At 50.9% G+C, this 19,853-nt stretch overlaps 1 protein-coding gene across 6 annotated transcripts in view; it reads right to left on the reverse strand.

Annotated features, from left to right (window-relative positions):
- PIK3C2B (phosphatidylinositol-4-phosphate 3-kinase catalytic subunit type 2 beta) overlaps positions 1 to 19,853 on the reverse strand; it is a 59,324-nt gene that overhangs the window by 9,739 nt on the left and 29,732 nt on the right. For 5 of the 6 annotated variants that reach the window (XM_059939968.1, XM_059939978.1, XM_059939986.1 and 2 more), the window contains 16 exons: positions 19,062 to 19,208; positions 18,400 to 18,433; positions 17,360 to 17,555; positions 16,176 to 16,298; positions 12,574 to 12,741; positions 11,905 to 12,016; positions 10,900 to 10,935; positions 10,606 to 10,748; positions 9,115 to 9,303; positions 7,540 to 7,633; positions 7,308 to 7,402; positions 6,668 to 6,848; positions 5,780 to 5,887; positions 5,038 to 5,130; positions 4,100 to 4,229; positions 3,129 to 3,265 (listed from right to left, as the gene is read on the reverse strand). In XM_059939968.1, the coding sequence (XP_059795951.1) occupies positions 3,129 to 3,265; positions 4,100 to 4,229; positions 5,038 to 5,130; positions 5,780 to 5,887; positions 6,668 to 6,848; positions 7,308 to 7,402; positions 7,540 to 7,633; positions 9,115 to 9,303; positions 10,606 to 10,748; positions 10,900 to 10,935; positions 11,905 to 12,016; positions 12,574 to 12,741; positions 16,176 to 16,298; positions 17,360 to 17,555; positions 18,400 to 18,433; positions 19,062 to 19,208 (1,986 nt within the window). The remainder of the gene's footprint in view (positions 1 to 3,128; positions 3,266 to 4,099; positions 4,230 to 5,037; positions 5,131 to 5,779; positions 5,888 to 6,667; positions 6,849 to 7,307; positions 7,403 to 7,539; positions 7,634 to 9,114; positions 9,304 to 10,605; positions 10,749 to 10,899; positions 10,936 to 11,904; positions 12,017 to 12,573; positions 12,742 to 16,175; positions 16,299 to 17,359; positions 17,556 to 18,399; positions 18,434 to 19,061; positions 19,209 to 19,853) is intronic. The other variant, XM_059939997.1, reaches the window with a different exon arrangement.

A 19,853-nucleotide genomic window follows, 5' to 3' on the forward strand; every position in this document is an offset into this window, starting at 1 on the left:
ATAATCGGGGAAGGCTGATGTTTACAACTTTCCCAACTGTTTGTGGTGACCTTAACTCAAGCACAGCACTGAGGCAGCTGACTTAAGGGCCTCTTCTTGACCCTGCTCAGAATTCTTCTGTCCTTCTCCCTGCCCCCAGTATGACTCCCATTTCCACTGTTCTTGGTAACAGATGAATGCTAATCTAATTAAAGTCACTTCACTCCAAGGAAGAGCTAAGGCAGCTTAACACTTCTAGGGGATGTTTTACACTTGAAAATCAGACATCTCTAGTTGGTAAAATGTGTTAGAGCAATTTCTGAGTTTAAAGCAGGAGGGGAGGGAGTAAGGGGTTGGGTCTACCTTATTTTATCTGGTCAACGTTTGCCCCCTTATCTGTCTTTCCAGTAAAAATGTATGGAATTAGTGAATGGACACCTTTCATCCTCTAAATCCTCTTTGTGAGGTTTCTGGAATTCCCGAGAACTCAAGAAAGACTCATCAGCAGAGGCAACAGTTGTCACAGCCAAGTAAGAATGGACAAAGCTGCGAATGAGAGAAATCTTCATAGAACACATGTCCTTCCCACCTCCCTCTGCAAGCTGCCACCCAGCCTTCAAGGACCTTCCTTGAGTTCCACACCTTTCCCAGATCTTACCAGCCTGCACTGACTCCTCCCCATTGAGCCCCTACAGGCACCATTCACTCAGAACTTAGTATTCTCACTTTCCCAGGGTCCAGGGATCTTATCTCCCAGCAGCCTCTTGGCTGTTCCACAGGCCTACTTCAAAACCAGCTACACACAGAAATCCCCTGGCTACTTGTTAAATTAAACCAGCTGACTAATCCCTAGGAAGTTAAGAATAGAAAGTTTGTAAAGAAATCACAGAATGTACCTTCTGGAAGAAAAAGATGATTTCTATGATAGGGAAATATATAATTGAAAAGAAACCACTCAGTAAGTATAACCCATCAACTCCCAGTCTTGACCATCTCCATCAACCTGTCGTCATGTCACAGATGGTCTTTCTACCTGAAAGGCATCCTATTTTGACTTACAAAGCAGCTATATGCCTGTACTCTGCCACAGAGTAAATAACTAAAGTCTCATCACCTAAGTTATGCAGGGTGTTGGCTTTTTACTGGAAAGAAGTCTCACTGTATAAGGAGAGCTCTCCTGATTTAAGGGGTTTCACTTATAGGATGGAGGTACTCTGTTTGCTGAGTAGGTGGCCAAGAGACAAATATCTCTAGTTCTTTCCTCCTGGAAGGCACCGTAAGAAACTACCAGCATCATTCTAACAGAAAGACTAGAAGAGCTGAGAGCTATTTTTGAAAGACGGATATTAAACACTGAGACACTGAGTTAGTTACTCTCTGTGTGTATTCTTGTTGTACAAGCTTTTATAATATTTATTATGACTCTTTATTACATTGGCAAGGAGCAATCATAACTCCAGCACCAAGCACAGTGCTGCTGTATGGTGGCTGCTTAATACCTGAAAAATACATGTTAGTATAAATAGTACATGGGGTTGAGGGAGGGAGGAAACAATATCGCTCCTTTCCAAGGGTAGAGGACCTTAACATTTACAACATACAGGGGGTGGGTTTTGAGGGATGGGAAAGGGAAGAAAGGGCTTTCCAGGCAAAGGAAATACTATCGTCTAAAGGTATAGAAGAAATGCAAGTAGATCCCTAAACTACAGCATAAATTATCATAAGATGGGGAGGTGCAGTGGATGAGACCACAGGGGCAGGCAGGGCTGGATTACAAAAGGCCTTGCGGCAATGTTGTGGATGACGGACTCATCTTTCAGGACACAGGGAGCCTTTGAAGAATTGAGAGCAAAGGAGTGACATGAGCAGTTTGCACCTTATTTTAAAAGACTCTGAAATCAAGCAGAGGATGGTAATGGAAGGAGGAGAGGCAGTCCAGTAGTTCAGGGGACAGAAAGCAAATGGCTGAAAGAAATGGTAAGAAGAGGACAGATTCAAGAGACATCTGGGGAACAGGGCTTGGTAAAGCAGAGGAGAGGCAGAAGGAAACATCAAGAAGACTCATGGCTCTGTCTTGGGTGACTGCACAGAGAGAGTCATAACCATCCAGGAAACACAAAAAAGCAGGGTTCAAGAGGACAAGGAGAGACAGAAAGCTCGGTTTTGCCTATACTGAGTTTGATGTACAGGTGAAACACAAGCGGAGAGGTCCAGCAATCGGGTGGTGAGAGACGGAAGAGGGAATGGCTTTGGAAGTCATCAGCAAGTGGGCGGTAAAGTAATAAGAGATGATGAGCTGGCACGAGAAGGGTACAAAGAGCACGGCAGGCCAGGAATTAAACCCTGGGGAATGCAAACATTTAAGGCCTTGGAAGATCATCTAATTACATGCTCACTAAACAACATTCTGATTATAATTTGGCTGCCCACGTAGGTTCTCCTTCAGGGATAAAAGCCATTGATCAATATAAATTAGTATATGGATCACTTCTGGTTTATGGTCATTCTCTTATGAGCTTGGTTATTATGATTTACTCTCTCCCCTAAACTTAATTAACCCAGAGGCAAGAGCCATGAAGCTGTGGACCAGCCACAGAACACAGCAGGTCACCAAGGCCCTACCATCCAGTATAGCCCTGCCTGAGGAAGGAAGGTTAGCTACCTTTTCTATCATCTCTGTCTCATATCTATCCTCAATCCTGGCTTCCGGTTACATGCTTGTCACAAACCAGCTCCATAACTGGGAACAAATGAGTGAGTCTTAATTCACATCTATGAAAAGAAGAGTTGGATAAAATGATCTCTAAAGTCTCTTCCAACTCTTGTTCTGCAAAGCACCACTGGACTCCTCACAGGACACAGGAGGACCTGAATAGGATCCATGACTAAGAGGGCCCCCTCCTCCAAACTCAATCTGCCAGAGGAACTCAGCAAAGGCTTCCCAGTTGGATACCAGGGGATGTTCTTGGTCAGCTTACAAACGTCATTTGACCCACCTCTAGACATCTGGAGGCACCAGTCAACCAAGAGTGTTTCTTTCCTCCCAATACAGCTGAGCTGTCTTCTCTGCATGTGTGGGCCTTACGGGAACATAGTGTGCCGGAGTCACGCACATCCCACCCCAGCTTCACCCCACGCTTCAATCCTACCTTCTCGTACTCGTCCTCCCCAGGGTTGTGCTTCTGCAGCCAGTCGGCTAGGGGCCGGTCCTTGAAGGAGCCGGTCACCCCGTGCTCCACCTGGATTTTGCGCAGGGTCTCAGAGTTGGGGATCATCTCTACCATCCCTGTGAGGGGAGACATCAAGTCACTCTCCAGAGCAGAGAGAAGGCGTCTGTCAGGAGAGGACTACAAGAGCTTTGCTGGATGCTTCCCTATAAATTAAGCTCTAGGGCATTTGGACAAAGTCTGATAATAAGGGGAAAGATCACTCCCCTGGTTTCATACTCCATGCTGTGACTCTTTGGTCCCACCAGCTCATAGCCATGATCCTTTTTTGTTTTAACTTTTACTATGGGATTTTCAAATACATACAAGAATAAAGAAATGGTATCATGAACTCACACAAAACCAGTTTCAAAAATTATCAACACTTTGCTAATCTTGTTTCATCTATTTCACTCACCCAGCCCTGCTTCCCCCCCTTCTCTTCCACCCTCCCCCTACCCCATTCGCGGCTGGATTATTTTTAAGTAAATCCCATACATGTCATTTCACTCATAAGTATTTCAAGTATAACTAGCAAGGACATAACCACCATGCCATTATCACATCCAAAAATCTAACAACCATTCTTTGATCTGATCTAACCCAGTCTACATGCAAATTTCTCCCAACTGTGTCAAAAAGTATCTGTTTACAGTTGGTTTGTTAGAATTGGGACCCAAAGTCTACGCAGTATGCTTGGTTGTTATGTCTCCAAGACTGCTTTATTTTATAATAGTCTCTCTCCCCTGCCTTCTTTTTTTAATGCCATTCCACAGCTTCTAATGGGATAATCTTGCCCTTTTCATTTTTCTGGAGAAGCACACAGTTCTCGTCAGGGAATGGCAAAAGGGCAGTAAGCAAGAATGCCCCCCACACCAGCTGCCCAGTCATCGCCCCGCCCACTCCCTACTGACCTCTCCCACGGCCAGTGGAGAAGCAGCGGAAGATGACCATGCGCATGTCCAGCCCCTCCTGGACCCAGATCTTGCTCATGATGCGAATCATCTGCAGGGTCAGCATGTCTTGGCGAAGGTCGTCCCCACACTGGATGAAGGAAGACAGTGACCAGAACCACCTCCACCACCTCTCCCAGCTCCCAGATCTCCCAGGAGGGCAATCTTGGCCCAAACTAGTGACCAGGGACTTCTCAGTTCTCCCACCTCACACTCAGACCTGCTCACCCAGCTCACACCAGGTCAGACACCAGAGATGGGCCAGGAACCACATTTTGCCCGTGTGGTGTTCCAGCTCTTCCCCCAACCCCATGTCCCCATTTGAATTGAAGTCAGGGTCCTCTTCTTCATGCAGTCTTCCTGACCATCAAAGCCTTAAAACTTGAATGTTTACACCTTGGATTTGGAACTTACACACAACAAATATATGTTACTAAGTCATGCATGCCTTTCATTTCCCCCACTGGATTGCATGCTCTGAGACTATCATTTAGTCCTCAGAATCATGGATGTACCAGTTAGAGGGACCTTAAGATTCATCTAAGTCCAACCTGCACCTGATACATGAATTTCCTCTTCAGCACGCCTGCCATAGTCATTCAGCTTGAATACTCCAAGGACAGCCAGGTCAGCACCTTATCCACTCCATTGCTGAGGTAGCTCTGCCTCCTAGAAAGCGCATCCTTACACATCCCAACACTGTTCCTAGCCCTCTGGGGCCACACACAATTAATCTATTTCCTTTTTCACCTGATAGTCTTTCACGCACTAAAATGGCAGCATGAGTGTGGACTAGCAGGAAGAGAATGGGCCTGAGGCTGCTTCTGCTGCCCTTGGATTCCCACCTCTCCTTCTCTCCACCATCTGCATCCCACCAAGCTTGAGAGAAGTGTCCTCACCTTGAAGATGACACGGATGTTCTCGCCCAGCGGATCCACATTTTGGAAGGAGAGCTTGAGGGGGACTGCATTGGAGTTGAAGTAGGAACAGTCCTGCCACAGTAGAGAGGGTAGTGATGAGGGTCAGGGTGGCCCAGGCCCAGGCCCAGGCAGGAAAACGGCCTCTCCCACTCTCTGCCAGCTGCTGCTCATTGTTTCTTCCAGATTTCTGCGGAGCCCACATTCCTTCCCTCCCTCCCTACTGCCATCACCCTGGTTCAGTTTGTTATGACTTCAGCTCCTGCACCTGATCTCTCATCCCTTCGGTTCATTCCACACACAACTTACTAGTTGTGTGACTTCTGGCAAGTCGTGTGTCCCATCTATAACTCAGTTTACTCCTCTGTAAAATGGGGCTCACAACAGTACCGACTTCATAAGAGTCGTGCGGATGAAATGTGATAACCAAAGGAAAGCGCTTAGAACGGTGCCAGGCACAGAGAGCGTGCTCGATGAATGACAGGTGGTAGCATCACCAGCCTGGACTTCAACCCTGACATCATCAGCAGAGGCACTTACCCAGCCCCCAACCCGATTCCTCCACCCCGCAGAGCTGTCAGGTAAAAGTTCATACGCGTTAGCGTTGGGAAGAGGCCTCACATATGCCTTTCTTCCTCATCTCTCTCAATAACCAGGTCAGTGAGGACCTGCCTTCCACTGAGCCCTCCCCACTCCGAGAGCCCCAAACCCACCAGTCACTCACCCTGGGCACGATGCCCTTAACCAGCAGACTGGGGCTAAGCGGCAGGCGGCAGGAGCCGTTGAGGGCAAAAAACTGCCCCACCTCCTCCAGGCCCGTGCGGAGAATCCCCTGGTGGGGAAAGGAGAGCAGGGGTGAGGTGAGGGGCCCATAAGCTCCACTCAGAGCCAGGCCTCTCCCAGGGGTGGGTGCCAGTAGTGGTTGGCATGGAAACAGTCACCCAAGAGATGGGGACAACCTCCTGGAGACAGCGAAGAAGGAAGACCACCCCACCCACACCACAGCCTGGGCCACAGCCCAAACATCTATAGAGACTGGGTGGATGACAGAACAGCTTAAAGCAGCCCACGGTGAACTGAGAGGGTGGGCTACAGGTCAAGGAGGAGTTGCCACTTGGGCTGTTGCCAAAAAAGCCAATCATCTAGACTTCACAATCTCCCAATTTTTAAATGTTAGCAACCAGGATCACTAATACTGGACTAATACAACCCCTTTGTGCAAACAGATAAAGGTGCCCCCTCTGGGTGGCAGCAGCCCTGAGCCGTGGCTCACAGCACAGTGAACCAAGTATGACTGAATTTTAGTCCTCACTTGCCCCCTCTGGCTGGGTGCTCTTGTGCAGTGAACAACTTACACAACTGGGCTTAGCCTTTAAGGTAAACAGTTAAATAAAAATTTTAATACTTTGCAAGCCAAAGAGAACACATCCGTGGGCTGTATCCAGCTTGCAGACTGTCAGTCTGTAGCCTGTAGGTTAGGGAGTCACCTCTTTCCAGCCCCTCACCAGAGATGGTCAAGTGCCATCCTGCTGGTCAGGATGCCTAAGAAGTTAATGACTGGCTGCAGAGGCCCAGAACCGGAAATGGGTAGAGGCAGCCTCACCCCACTCACCGGCCGTGCAGACGGGGCGGCCTCCCGGACCTGCTGGGCCAGCTTGGCCAGGGTACTGACAAGCCAGCACTGGCGGTTAAACTCCTCTCTCAGCCCCTTGCCACAGCAACACAGCAAGGCTGCCAGCAGATATTGGTAGCGGATGCTGAACTGAGAGTCCTTGAGGCCGTCTTTCAGCAACCTACCAGGCAAAGAGAGGGGGGAAGTCAGAACACTCAAAGGATAACAGGCAAGGGGGGGGTGGGGAGCGGTCAGACCCAGCTCCAACTCCCTGGAAAACCCACCCCAAACTTGGGAAGGAAAACAGGCTCTGGATGCAAAACTTATACAGAGGTGTTCAGCCATATCTCAGTCTGCCCATGCTGTCTTTAAGTAGAGCTCAAAGCCTTTCTGCATCTGGTTTCTCCTTGTATTTCTGCCATGCGTGGGTGGAAGGGAGTGCCAGGGATGATCTCCACTGCGCTTACATGCGGGTGAGCTGAGAGCCCCCGAGGAAAAGGTGCTGGCCCAAGGCCACCTGGTAAGTCAGCCACATACTGCAACCCAGATGGCTCAGCTCCCCACCCTTGCAGGCTTACAGTAAAACACTCCCAAGTGAAGGAGATGTGTCCACCTCTCCTCTTTCTGCACACAGTTTTACCAGAAGAAGTAGTGAGTCACTCTCAAGTCAGAGACAGCTCGTTTCAGGAGGAAGCGCACCAAGGGGCTGTCCAGGTAGCACTCATACTTTAAGGCCTGTGTAGGAGACAGGGAACAGGAGGCTTTGTTGATTGCCTGTAATCTACACCAACTGCTATCCCTGCAGGATGCAGTCTGCCTTGGGGTCCTGGGGGTGGGACCATCAGAACTGGAGGGAAGGCCAGCTCACCCACCTGCACGAGCTGGGGCAAGTAGTCCAACAGCTCAGCATCAGAGAGGGAGCCAATCCACTGAACAGCCATACGACGCACCTCCTGGTCTGGGAACCTGCAAAATAGAGCCCAGGAGCCTGACAATCCAGCCACAGGGTCTGAGGCACAGGAGTGAGCAAGCACCCTCACACCTGGGCCTCAGAGCCATGGGTGAAGAAATGGCAATGACTTCCAGAATCTGCCAAAGCCACTAGAAGAGTCCTAAGCACCTTTTCTGGATTGCAATCCTTGAGAATGGCCCTGGCCCATGGTCAGAGTCAGCCTTGGGCCATGGAAGCCACTCTCACTCCCTGTATGAGTTAAAGAAAATGGGATAAAGTCCTCAACCCCACTCCCAAAGATCTCTTCCGTGACTCCCACTGTGCCAGAAATCCCATCATCAAAGAGTCCTCGTGAGGGTCAAAGCATTATCGTTTCTTGGTACCATCCTTTTTTTTTTTTTTTTTAATTATTTATTTATTTTATTTTATTTTTGGCTGTGTTGGGTCTTTGTTTCTGTGCGAGGGCTTTCTCTAGTTGCGGCGAACGGGGGCCACTCTTCATCGCGCTGCGCGGGCCTCTCACTATCGCGGCCTCTCTTGTCGCGGAGCACAGGCTCCAGACACGCAGGCTCAGTAGTTGTGGCTCACGGGCCCAGTTGCTCCGCAGCATGTGGGATCTTCCCAGACCAGGGCTCGAACCCGTGTCGCCTGCATTGGCAGGCAGATTCTCAACCACTGCGCCACCAGGGAAGCCCGGTACCATCCTTTTAATGCAAAGCTTGCCAGGCAAATAACAGAGATCATGAAATTATATATAAGCCAGTACACCTAGCCAGAATTAGTTTAGCAGAGATTAGCAAAACCCTTGCCTCAAAAAGTCCTGAAGGCAAAATACGTGGATCAGGTACATTTTAATTACTAAGAGTGGTAGAAAATAAACCAAGAACATTGGGTACGATCTAGGGGTTTGAGACTGGGAGCTGTGTCCCCAGAGGAATGAAGGAAGAGAGGACTGTAACAGCAGAACTTTCTAAGTGATAAGGTTTGGGTTACACAGGTGTGTGCATATGTCAAACCTCAGCAAATGTACACATAAGGCTTGGGCATTTACTTATATGTAAATATTGTCTCAAAAGAAAAAAACGTAAACAAACATTGAGCTCTAGTTAATGTTATGCTTGCTAAAGTATTTAGGAAGGAGTTATGATGTCTCAATTCACTTCAAAATGCATAAAAAAATAAGATGTATTGATGGACAGTATAAACACATAAAGCAAATATAACAAATGCAAATGGTTAGAATTTAGGTGGTGGGAATATGGATGTTCACTATTAAATTCTCAGTTTTGTTGTATGTTTGAAAAATGTTCATAATATAACATGGGGGGTGGGGATGGAATAAAATAAAGAAAGAGAAAAGGAGAAGTGGAAAAACCCTGAATTTCCATGCCCACTTGACCATTCTCCCCAGGGCTGGCCAGATCAGTGATGGGCAGTGCCAAGCCCTGGCTTCTGGAAGGACACGTGGTCAGGAAAGGTGGGTGTTACAACTCACGTGGCATGCAGGAGCCCCAGGGCATCCTGGTGGTTCATGTGGGTCCACTGCTTCAGGAGAGCGTAGATGTCGGGCAGGCAAGCCCACTCCCAGCTGGGGGCGCTAGCGAGCACCAGGGGGAGTGAGCTCACCTCCAAGTGGCAATAATACCGCTTCTCCCACAGGCTCTTTTTGTCAGCATCAGTGAGCCTGGGGGTGGAAGTGGTAGGGGGAGGTGAGAGAGACAGCAGAGTCAGCCAGAGGGTAAGGTACTCACGCTCCAAGAGAATGCTACACACTCCAATTCAGTAGTTCCCAAACTTTGCTGCATGTTACAATCACCTGAGGAGCTTTGTAAATGCCTCTTGTCCAGGCTACACCCAAAACCAGTTAAGTCAGAATGTCTGGGGAAGGCAGGCATCGGTAATTTTAAAAATATCCCTAAGTGATTGCAATGTGTGAAGCAAACTCTGGGAGCCAGGGTCCAAATCACATCTCTGATCCTTGACTCAGGGACATCTCACACCAAGGCAGCATGCAGGGGCCAAGGGCACCGAATTTGCTACCCCTCCTGAGGATGCCCGTAGGACATCACTCCCAAGTAGAGCCACCAGAGGGCAGTGGTCCCCACTGCTCAGGGTCTGGGCAGCTGAGAGGCCTCCTGGGGCTTCCTGGGGCCAGCTGGAGGTTTTATAGGACCTGCAGCTAATTGGGCCTTGCCTGAGATCAGGTGTCTAATGGGAGAAGGGAGCTGAGGGGCTAATGAAGCAAGGGGTCAGCAGAGGAGTGGGGGCAGGGGAGATCTGCAGTCACTCAGTGATTCTCGCTGCCCTGGGTGAGACACGAGGGAGAGAGATGAGCCCCATCTCTCTCATTTCCCCCAACCGCCACATGCAAGGGCCATGCAGGAGCCAGAGAGGTATACGAGAGAGCAGGCCGGGGAGGAGCCCAGATCCCACCAGCTCCTCCAGCCTCTTCAACCCTGGTGAGAGAAGCAGCCCCAAGGATGAGATCAGCTTGGACTCGCTTACCCCTGACAGCTGCCAGCTTGCCTTGACACCTGATCCCTTTTGGAAAGTGACAGGGCCAGAGAAATGCAAAGGCTGTGGGTGTGGAAGGGGCAGGAGGTGGGGGCAGGGTGGTAAGCATAGCAGCCAGCTGCCCCAATGGACAGCAAATAGTACACAGCTTATCTGGGGGTGGGGCAAAACTCTGGTCCTCTTGGCAAGCTGATCCTGGGCCAAGTCCTCATCATGGGGATGGGTGTTCCCAGATCTAATATCCTGACTGTCAGCTCTCCACTTTGCCTGAGGTCAGCTCATGAAAAACGTCTGGGGACTGCAGAGCCCTCTCTCCACCACTTCCTGCCTAGGCGGCAATGCCCACCCTATTCCCACCTCGACTCCCAAAGCAGGAGGACAGGGACCTGCTGGGAGGTAAGAGAAGGTCAGTTAGAACTCGAGAGACTTAGTGGAGGCCCGAGTCACACATGGGGGATGCCCTGGGCCTCACCAGTACAGGGACTCCTTCTGCATGATGTTTTTAAGCACGTGTTGGTCTTCCTCCCGGAGGCTGCCAAACTCATAGCGGGGGCTGAACTTGTCTCCAGCGGGGCTGGTGAACTTGATGTCGAAGGCCGAGGTGGGAAAGTCAATCTAGGAGATGACATCAGGGAAGTGAGGAGAGAGAACAGCAAGCTGGGTGGGGCTGCCACCTACCTGGGTCTCCAGCTCTTCTTTTACCCACCAGCCTTCCTGCCTCCCTTCCCCCCTCCCTTACCCTCAGATTCTTTGTCTGTAAAATAACCTTGTTGGACTTGGTGATCGCTAAAGTCCCTTCCAGCTATAACTTCCAGCGAAAAATGAGAAGGAAACAAAGAGAGAGAAAGAAAAATGGTCAAGTGAGGAAGAGGTTGGGCTGAGATGCATCTAGGTGAGGGGACTGGCCCCAGGCCAAACTCTGAACAGAAGCGTCATTAGGCTGAGCCACTGGGAGCCTCCACGCTGAGGTTGGGGAGCCTTCAGTGTGGTCTTGGAGGGCACTTTCCTCATGGAAAGTGGGACCACATGCCAGTTGAGAGCTCTGCCAACTCTGAAGCCTGCAACGCTGGGTTCCCTTGCTCTCTGCTGCCATGTTCATCCTTCTAAAATGGATGACAGAGCTCAGGGAGCCAGTCCTCAAAGGGAGTTCCACATTCTTTCATTCAAGAAATGTTTATTGAACCCTAATATGTACCGAGCATTGTTCTGGGCCCTGGGCACAGAGTAGTAAATAAGACAGGTAAAAACGTCTGCCTCTTGGAGCTTTCATTCTGTATCCACTTTGATATTCCATATTCCGTACCAAAGCATTTCATGACCACAAGAAAAGGAACCAGGAACGGTAACTAGACCTTGGACCTGACCAGCTCCTCCTCCTTTCCCCAGAGAATGGGTCCACCCCACTAGAGCACTGAGTGGCTGTGGGGAGGGCTTCCCCATGGGCCCCAAGAGGGGATGGCTCAGATTAGTAATATTAGGGTTCAATTTAAGGAACTCTGAAGAGCTGAGCCCTGGTTGGCAAGGGTCTCAGACCCTGCCTTCAGGCTCCTTGAAATCAGTTAACTTCAAGGAGATGGGACATAGCTTCCGCAGAACTTGCCCTCCCACTCTGGGTCTAACCATGTTCACCTAGCTGCTTCATTCTCATCACCCCACGTGCAAAGTTCTGCACTTTCTCCTACTGCCCCAGCCCAAACCTCAAAGGGAAAACATGGAGCCAACTCTGGAGTGGTCCTGATGTGTTGGTGGGAGGGAGAGGCTGGGGTCTCACCTGCAGGATGACACTATCTGGCTGATGGAAATTAGGTGCACTCCAACGGGTACTGGGGCTTTCCTGTGTTGCTGGCCATAAGCCCAGAAGCTTCCGGCCACAGGTCAGGACTCTAAGGAGGATGGAAGGTGGGATAAGCCAACAAACCCAGTAGCTAAGGAGATGGTTCTCCTCCTGCTCCCCCTATCCAAAACTCTGCCTTTTCTGCTTGAAGCCACTGCCCAACTCCTCTCTCTCATTCTCCCCACAGACCATGGCCTTCTCTTTCTTCCACGTCCTATAAAAACCCACACCCTCCAGGACGCCTTCCTAAACTAACCACACCCTCCCTGGTCTGGATGACCTGGTGGCAGGGATGCCTTCATGACATAGAGAGCCCGACTGGATGACCTCTAAGGTCCTTCCAATGACAAGACCAGATGACGCTGCCTGAGCATGCATGTCCATGCCCCTTCCCACCAGTCCTGCCCAGTAGCTCTTGATTACATCAATTGTCCTGGCCACCAGTCCTGTGCCTTGGTCCTCTCCACCAGGGCTGGGACCCTCTGGACTCTGCCGGTGAGCCCCACTTGGCCAACCTGCCCAAGGGGCATTGGCCCGTGCAGCAGCCAGGCCTCTCTCCCTATCCCCTCCTCCCTGCCAAGGCCAAGCTGCCCTGGGCCCACATACTGCCTGAAGTTGAAGAGCGGAGCAGTGACCCAGCCCAGGGCTTCGGGCACCCGCCGCTGCTTATTGGACTCCGAGGAGCTCCCGGGTGGGGGGATGGGCAGAGCATAGAGAGTGGCACACAGCAGGGTCTCCCGAGGCAACCGGTTCACCTGCACAGGGAAGCAGATCCTAGGGCAGACAGGAAACCAAATCAGGAAGTGCCACCCCTGTGGCTTCCAGGGCCAGGTGGCCCAGGAAGTCAAGATGAGGCTGAGAACTTGGCCTCCCGATATGCTCCCTGGGTAAGCCTTCCTGCAGAACCAGGACAGATCCCAAACTGCAGGCAAAACCTCCACTCAATGCCTGCAGGAGCACAGTCTATATGTCTTTGCAGCCTCTTGGTAGAGTAAGACAAACATCCTCTGATTTTGAGGCTACCCACGGTGACCAGACAGAACTCACTTGGCCAGAGCCACCTAGAGTTCAGGTGTCTACATGCCCCATACTGTCAGCCATACTCCTTCCCTTGTTTTAGGATTTCTGCAGAGAGTCACTGAGAAGTTGCTCCTTTTGACAATCCTTCTCCATTGAACAATCCCCAGCCCTCCCCCACCTCTTCCAACTGAGAGCAGCCAGGAAGCAGCAGCATGATCTCTGCCTTCAGCGCACCCTCCCCCACAGCCCTCCCACCTGTCTGTCCTCCCGTGTCCCCTTCTTCTCCTAACCCACTGGACACAAATGTTTGTTCTCACCCCGAAACATTTTCAAAGCCAAAGGGATAAAAAGAAGGGGCTCCTCCAAGTCCCTGAGTGGTGAGAAAGCAAACTGGCAGGGCCCAGAGAACTGACACCAAAGCCCTTGCCAGTACCCAACCCAGATGGTCTCTCCCGTGCTCCCACGCCTGAATCACACCCGGCCACTCCCTCCAAGTTCAGGATAAGGACCTGGGGTGGGGTGGGTGGAGAGGGGAGGGGAGCTGTGGGAAGAGGGAGGACCCACATTACCTTTCGGGGAAGCTGTCCCTGGGCCAAAGTCCATACTGTCACACCCTTCTGGCCAGCCCAGGGCCCAGCAGCTTTTATGCCAGAGGGCACAGAGGCAGGGCGGCCACCCCCAAGGTTAGCAGTTTCATGATCAAGCAGCCTCCCTCCACCGCTGCCCTTCACTCCTCCAGGGGAATCTCCACGTAAGTGAGGCACTCCCTCCTTCCCGCCAGACTGGCAGGGCCCTGATCTGCCCCAGCTGCCTCTACCATGGGGGCCCACAGCTATAATTAGGACCCCGCCAGCAGCCAGCATACATGCCAGGCCAGGGCTTGGCTAGAGTGGCAGAGCGAGGCTGCAGGGCCTATTTTGAGAGTTAGCTGACCCCATGCTGCTACAGTGAGGGAGACAATCAGCTGATCCCACAGCAAAGAGGAGACGGAGCTGGTCCTGATCCCTTTCTTTTCACCCAGGAAGAGGCTTCCAGCTGGGCATCCAGAGAAAAAGAGAGTAAGGAACCTTTCTAGCTGAAACCATAATGCCTAGAACCAACCAAGGGCCCCTTCTCCTCAGCCCTTGGGTATATCTGGTATTCTAAAGCCTCCCCCATGGACCTTCACCTGGGGTCAGTCAGGACAACCAGTAGGTTAGCTGTAGCCCTGAACTTCCTCCCTTCTGCAACCCATTCCTCAACAGCGCATCACAGGGGCTGACTCCTCCAGGCAGCGTTCCTGGGATGTGCCGGTTTCAGTCCTGGTTCTCCCTCTCACAAGCTTGGGCGACTACTCACACCTCTGTGCCTCAGCTTCCTCATCAGTGAAAAGGGGGACATGGCTTCACTTGTGTGATGTGTGTATATACTGGGTGTTTTTTGCTATGTGACACTGTGGTTACTGCACTGGAACGGAGCTATATAAATTAGTACTTTCATGCACAAACATCCCCATGTGTCAGTCACTGTGTCAGTCACTCGGAACAGAGAAACCAGAATTGAGAGAGCTCAGAACACAACAAAAATGATAAAGAAGAAAGCAGTTATCATGTACTAGGTATTGTGCCAAGTACTTTACTTGCAATGTCCTAACTGCTCTCAAACAACCCTGTAGGGTAGGCCCTATTACTGTGTCCATTTTGGGTTGAATGACCTGCCCAAGGTTGCACCTACGGTGAAAAGGAGAGGATGATGGCACCCAAAGCCTACACTGTACTGCCTCCTCCCACATGCCTTGGTCTTGATCATGAAGGTGCCATGGGGCATCTGGAGGGGCAGCGCTGAGATGACACCCTCCACAAGGCTCTAGGAAGGATAGCAGCCCTATGGGATTTGAGGCAGAGATTCAGACAGGGAGTAGAATGAGACCACAGAGCAGGCAGCTTGAGGTGGGACATGCTGGGCTGCTTCCACACCTCTGATACTCCGTGGGGAAAGGGTCTAAGGCTCATTGTGCGGTCTGCCTGGGCTGGAGTGCTGTAAAGCGCGTAGTAATTGAGGCCAGAGAATCCCAAGGGGATGGTGAAATTCGGGAACCATTTAATGCAGCCATCCTCAGCCTCCAAGGAGTCTCTCCTGCTCTGATGGTTGTTTAATTAAAGGACTTTATTTATACCTTTATTGCTCTAAGAATCATAAACGTGTGAAGACAGGAGAAAAGGTCTGCCTCTCCCGTTGGCCGTCTGTAAAATGGCCCACCTCTCCCAGGATTTCCACAGACTCTCCATCCACCTATTTTGGTATCCTTGGCCTCCCCAAGGACCCTCCTCAATCTCTTTAATCTGCACTCCAAATACTGAATTTGCAGTTCTGTTTTGCATATAAGGACTCAGAGATAAGTCAGTCTGGGAAAGTGAAGCTGCGGGGAGCAAACAAGGTGCTTCCTGACTGTCTGGAGGGAGGATGGAGCAGCACAGAAAAGGCACAAGGTGCACAAACTTCTGCAATGTCACCATCGAGGCACCCTGGCCTCCATTTCTTTCCTGTTTTGCTTGGCTGATGCCTACCTTCCGGACAGCAAATTACTGTTAAAAAACGGTGGTTAATACTATCTTGTGCTTGTGTTTTCATGTTTATATTTATAACCTGTCTTACCTCATTTCAGTGCCACAACTGCCTCTGAGTTAAACAAATGTCCCCATTTTACAGTTTGAGAAACTGAGGCCCGAAGAGGCCAGAGAGAACATATGACTAGAGACAGAGCTAGAAGTAGAGCCTTATTCCTATAGCTCTAAGCCCATTAGTCTTCCCTCTAGGCAGCCTGCCCTTCCAGATCTATAAGGGAGAAAGCATGGTCTCATCTCTCTCTTCCATGGGAACTTTAGGAAGAAGGGAGAAGATGAGACTCCCTCAGACTAGTTAACCTTTTAAGGGAGACAAGATCAAAACAATGAATTATTATTAAAACTAATGTTTATATGGTCCTTCATGGTTTACAACAAGCCTTTATGGATACTTCTCATTGGAAACTCATAACAACTTGAGAGGTAGAAATTACACTTGTCCCCATTTAAGAGTTAGGGAAGTGGAGTCTCAAGAGTCTGAATGGCTTGTTTGGTTAGGGTTCGTGACAGAGCCTGGTTTAATCTGGGCATTCAGGAGGCTGAAAGGGTCTGCAGTGGGCACTGGAGCCTGGTGGGAGGTCTTACTGCTGGTCCCAGATGATGAGGTGGAAGAGGTACTTGGAGAAGTGAACCCTTCGGGTCCGCTGGGGGCTGCACAGCTCCTTGCCGCCATGGCTGAGGGAGCAGGAGAGGTAGAACTCTTCATAGCTACAAGAGAAAGGGCGTAGGTCAGGACACTCAGCTCCCAGACCTCATCTCAGTCACCTGAACTATGCCAAACTCCACTTCCCCTGTAAAACTCTTGATCAGTGGGACTGGAACATGGGGTCAAGGGACAGGACAGCCAAACTGGATTTGCGGAAGTGTGCTCCGGGAAAAGCAACTCGATCTGGATCTCTCTGCCCAGTTTCAGGTTCCATGCTGAGCCCTTGGTTTTTCTCCCTTCTTTATTGGGAAGCAGCCATGCAGCCTCCTCCTTAGAACCAGCTCCAGCCCATGGGGTGTCCGGGGGCGCGCCTGCGCACATGCGCATGCGCAGGTGAGAAGCGTGGGGGATGAAAAACGACATATGCTGAAATGAATGCCAACACATGGGAGTCCCTGCGGCTCGTGACAGGTGCCTGACAGAAGAGGTCAGAGAAGGCCCTGGTTTCCCAGGCTGCCTCCTTTGTTCTCTGCCAATCGCCCAGAGGAATACATTAAGTGAGGAACAAAGAGAGGAGGGGGAGGGGGTCTGGGAAGAGAGGGGCGGGGGTCGGGTGGAGCCAAAGGCCTATTCCCCCAGGCCTGGGATGCTGGGGGACCCTGAGAGGAGCTCAGGATTACCAAGTTAACGTCCTCCTCCACCCACCCTTGCAGGCCTAGGGAACTCCAGACAAAGGGTCATCTCCCACCTCCCCGCCCCCTCCCACTGTACATCTGCAGGGGAGTGCAGTCATTGGCCGTGAGGCATTCACTCAGATCTGGGAAGGGGCCATCTGTCGCAGCAGCGTCTCCATCAGCTGGCCTTGGATGGGAGGGGGCAGGGATGCCTAAGCAGCCATCACTGAGAGGGAATGACAAGATCTGACCACTGCTGCCTTTTCTCTCTCCTCTGGGATGTCCCAGCCCACGTCTGTCTCCCTCTCAGTGGGCTCATCCCCTCAGCCACAGTGCACCATAATGCCACAGATCCTAAATTTAGGACAGTGGGGTCACTTGCAGACAGAAAAAGCCATCTGAAGTCTAACTCAGCTTGCTCCCTATAGGCCATTCAGCCCAGTGCTCACCTGGTAGCCCACATGATGGGGATGCGGTGGGTGGCATAGACCGTAAAGGCCAGGGACCCAAAAAAATGGCAGGCCTCCTGGACCAGATCATGCTTGTGGCTCCCGTGCACTGCTGTCTGGAAGTCTGCATTGAACGTGTTGCAGTACAGCTCCACCAGGTCCAAGATGGCAGCTGTCAGGGCTTCCACAACCTTCTCTGTGAAAGGAAGGGGACAGAAGGAAGAATAGTGAGGCTTCAACAAGCCCCATCTTATTGTCATGGCACTGGCTAAGATGGGATACCCTAGGACAGTAGTCCCCAAATGCCAGTCACCCATCTGTGATGAAATGAGGAAAAAGCAGGAGCGTGTCATGAACTTCTCATAAAATGACAGATACTCAATTTTAAACATTGTCCTTATTTTTACGTATTGCTACTAATTTAGTGCAAAATGTCCTTTCTTTTAGGAAGTAGTGGGAATAATAGTTACCAGTTACTTAAAAGAAGTCATTGCTTAGTAAAATAAAAACTGATAATTCTATGTTGGTCCCCAAAATAATGCTTTTTGGTCCACGAAATCTGAAACATTGGGAATCACTGACCAAGGATCCTAGAGATATGAGCTTTGTAGGGCAACATTCTGCTTGAAAGACTTAAGGGGGAATCCTAGGGAAAAACTCTTTATCACCATCTCCCCAGGCCCCTTCAAAGTTGGAACCACAGGGGTTATGAGCTCACAACCTACCCAAGTGAAAGTTTTTCCATCTGGAACCCAGGGCTAACTCTGTCCCACCACGCCTACCCTCACACTTGCACCACCTCATCACCATCTCCCAGGGACACCACAGGAATAACTAGTAAAAATAACAAGAAAACATTTTGTGGAAAGAAATGTGCTCTCCAGCTGCGTCCATGCCTCATATAGGAAAACACATACACACATACACACACAGAGGCAGACCTGGACCCATAAATCAATGGGGCCAGGGAGAAAAAGGAATCTGGGCAGAGACTGCAGTTTTCAGCTGCCCCTTCTGGATGAAGAGAGCAGCTCCCTTACCTCGGTTTTCCCTCACAGCCAAGACGGTGGGATCCTATTGGGGAAAAAGGAGAGGGAGGGGAGCTTCAGGGCCATGGCCTTTTCCATCACAGCTGGAAGAAGGGCTTTTCACAGCTGTGCTCACCTGGACCAGACTGGACCGAAATTTGAGGAGCAGAGGCTCCCCAGGGAGGATAGAGTAACAGTTTGTACCAGATTCGTGTGATGGACAGTGAACCAGACCAAGGATAAAATCATCGTGTCCACCCAAATGAAACACGCCAGCCCTCAGGCCACCCCACTACAGATCACAGCACCTATCGTGCTGGCTGGCCCCGTCTGTACAGCACACAGCCCCCACTGCGGAGTCCCAAATCCCCGGCTCGGGGCAGATTTTGGTCTTGCGCGAAAACTGCCAGGCAGTGCCTCAGTGACTGTGAACAAAGCCTTTGCTGGCCTGGGATCCCGGCAATCAGTCCTGGGGGCAGATCCTAGCCCACTCTCATCCTCAGGAAGAGGTGACAGACTTGGCATCCATTTCCCAAAAACTCTGTGACTAAATGTTCAAACATAAAAGATGGAGGTTGAGAGAAGAGCCTTTTAGTAAATAGACACCTAGTCACCTAGTGTCCGGGGAATATTCCTCTCCTCCTTCCCCACGCTAGTGCTCTGGGCCCCGTTACCTTCTGAATTTTAGGCTTCATTCGGGAAGGGCAGGGGGGCAGCTGGTTGAGAGCGTTGGTGATCTCAGGGGTTTCCACAGCGGCTAGGGCGTTGCAGATGGCCTTGACGGACTGGACCACCCTGTCGGCCTTCAGTGGAAAGTCCCCCTGTGGGAGGCGGCACAGTGAGGCTGGCAGGCTAGCACTCAGCCTCCAGCACCCACAGTGTTGAAGGAATGGGCCGGGAGGAGTAGCGGCTCATGACCCTCAGGAGTAACCAGTGGAATCCATGCTTGATTTTCAAACATCCAGCATTAGTGAACCACACACAGCTCCTGCTGAATGAAAGGAGCCAAGCCCATGTTCCCCAGCGCTTTCAGCCATCCTGCCTGCACCTCCTCTTATTCCCAGCCTCCCTCTGTCCACTACAGTCTGCTTATACTATACAAACACATGCAGGGTCTCCCCCAGAGACATGCAGTTTTAATAAAATCAATCCACAGGGACTAGCAGGGGGACCAAAGAGATCACACGGAGGGCCCACTTGCCCACGCAGCCTTATTTCTCCTACTACTGTCAAGAATGTCCAGATAGGTCTTATCTCAGACCATGGCCATGCCCTGCCCTCTGCACTTTGGCTCTGCAGTTTTTTCATTTGGAATCCCCTTACCTGTCCTACCCTGATTACCTAAGTAAATGCAAATCACGGACCAGCTAAACTCCACCCTCCTTCCCAAAGCCTTCCCTGGACAGTCCCCCTCTCTATCACTCTCCAAGAGCCCCTGATTAACTCATTACCAACCTGTCCTGTCT

This window comes from Balaenoptera ricei, chromosome 1 (assembly GCF_028023285.1).
Source record: "Balaenoptera ricei isolate mBalRic1 chromosome 1, mBalRic1.hap2, whole genome shotgun sequence".
NCBI classification, from domain to species: Eukaryota; Metazoa; Chordata; class Mammalia; order Artiodactyla; family Balaenopteridae; genus Balaenoptera; species Balaenoptera ricei.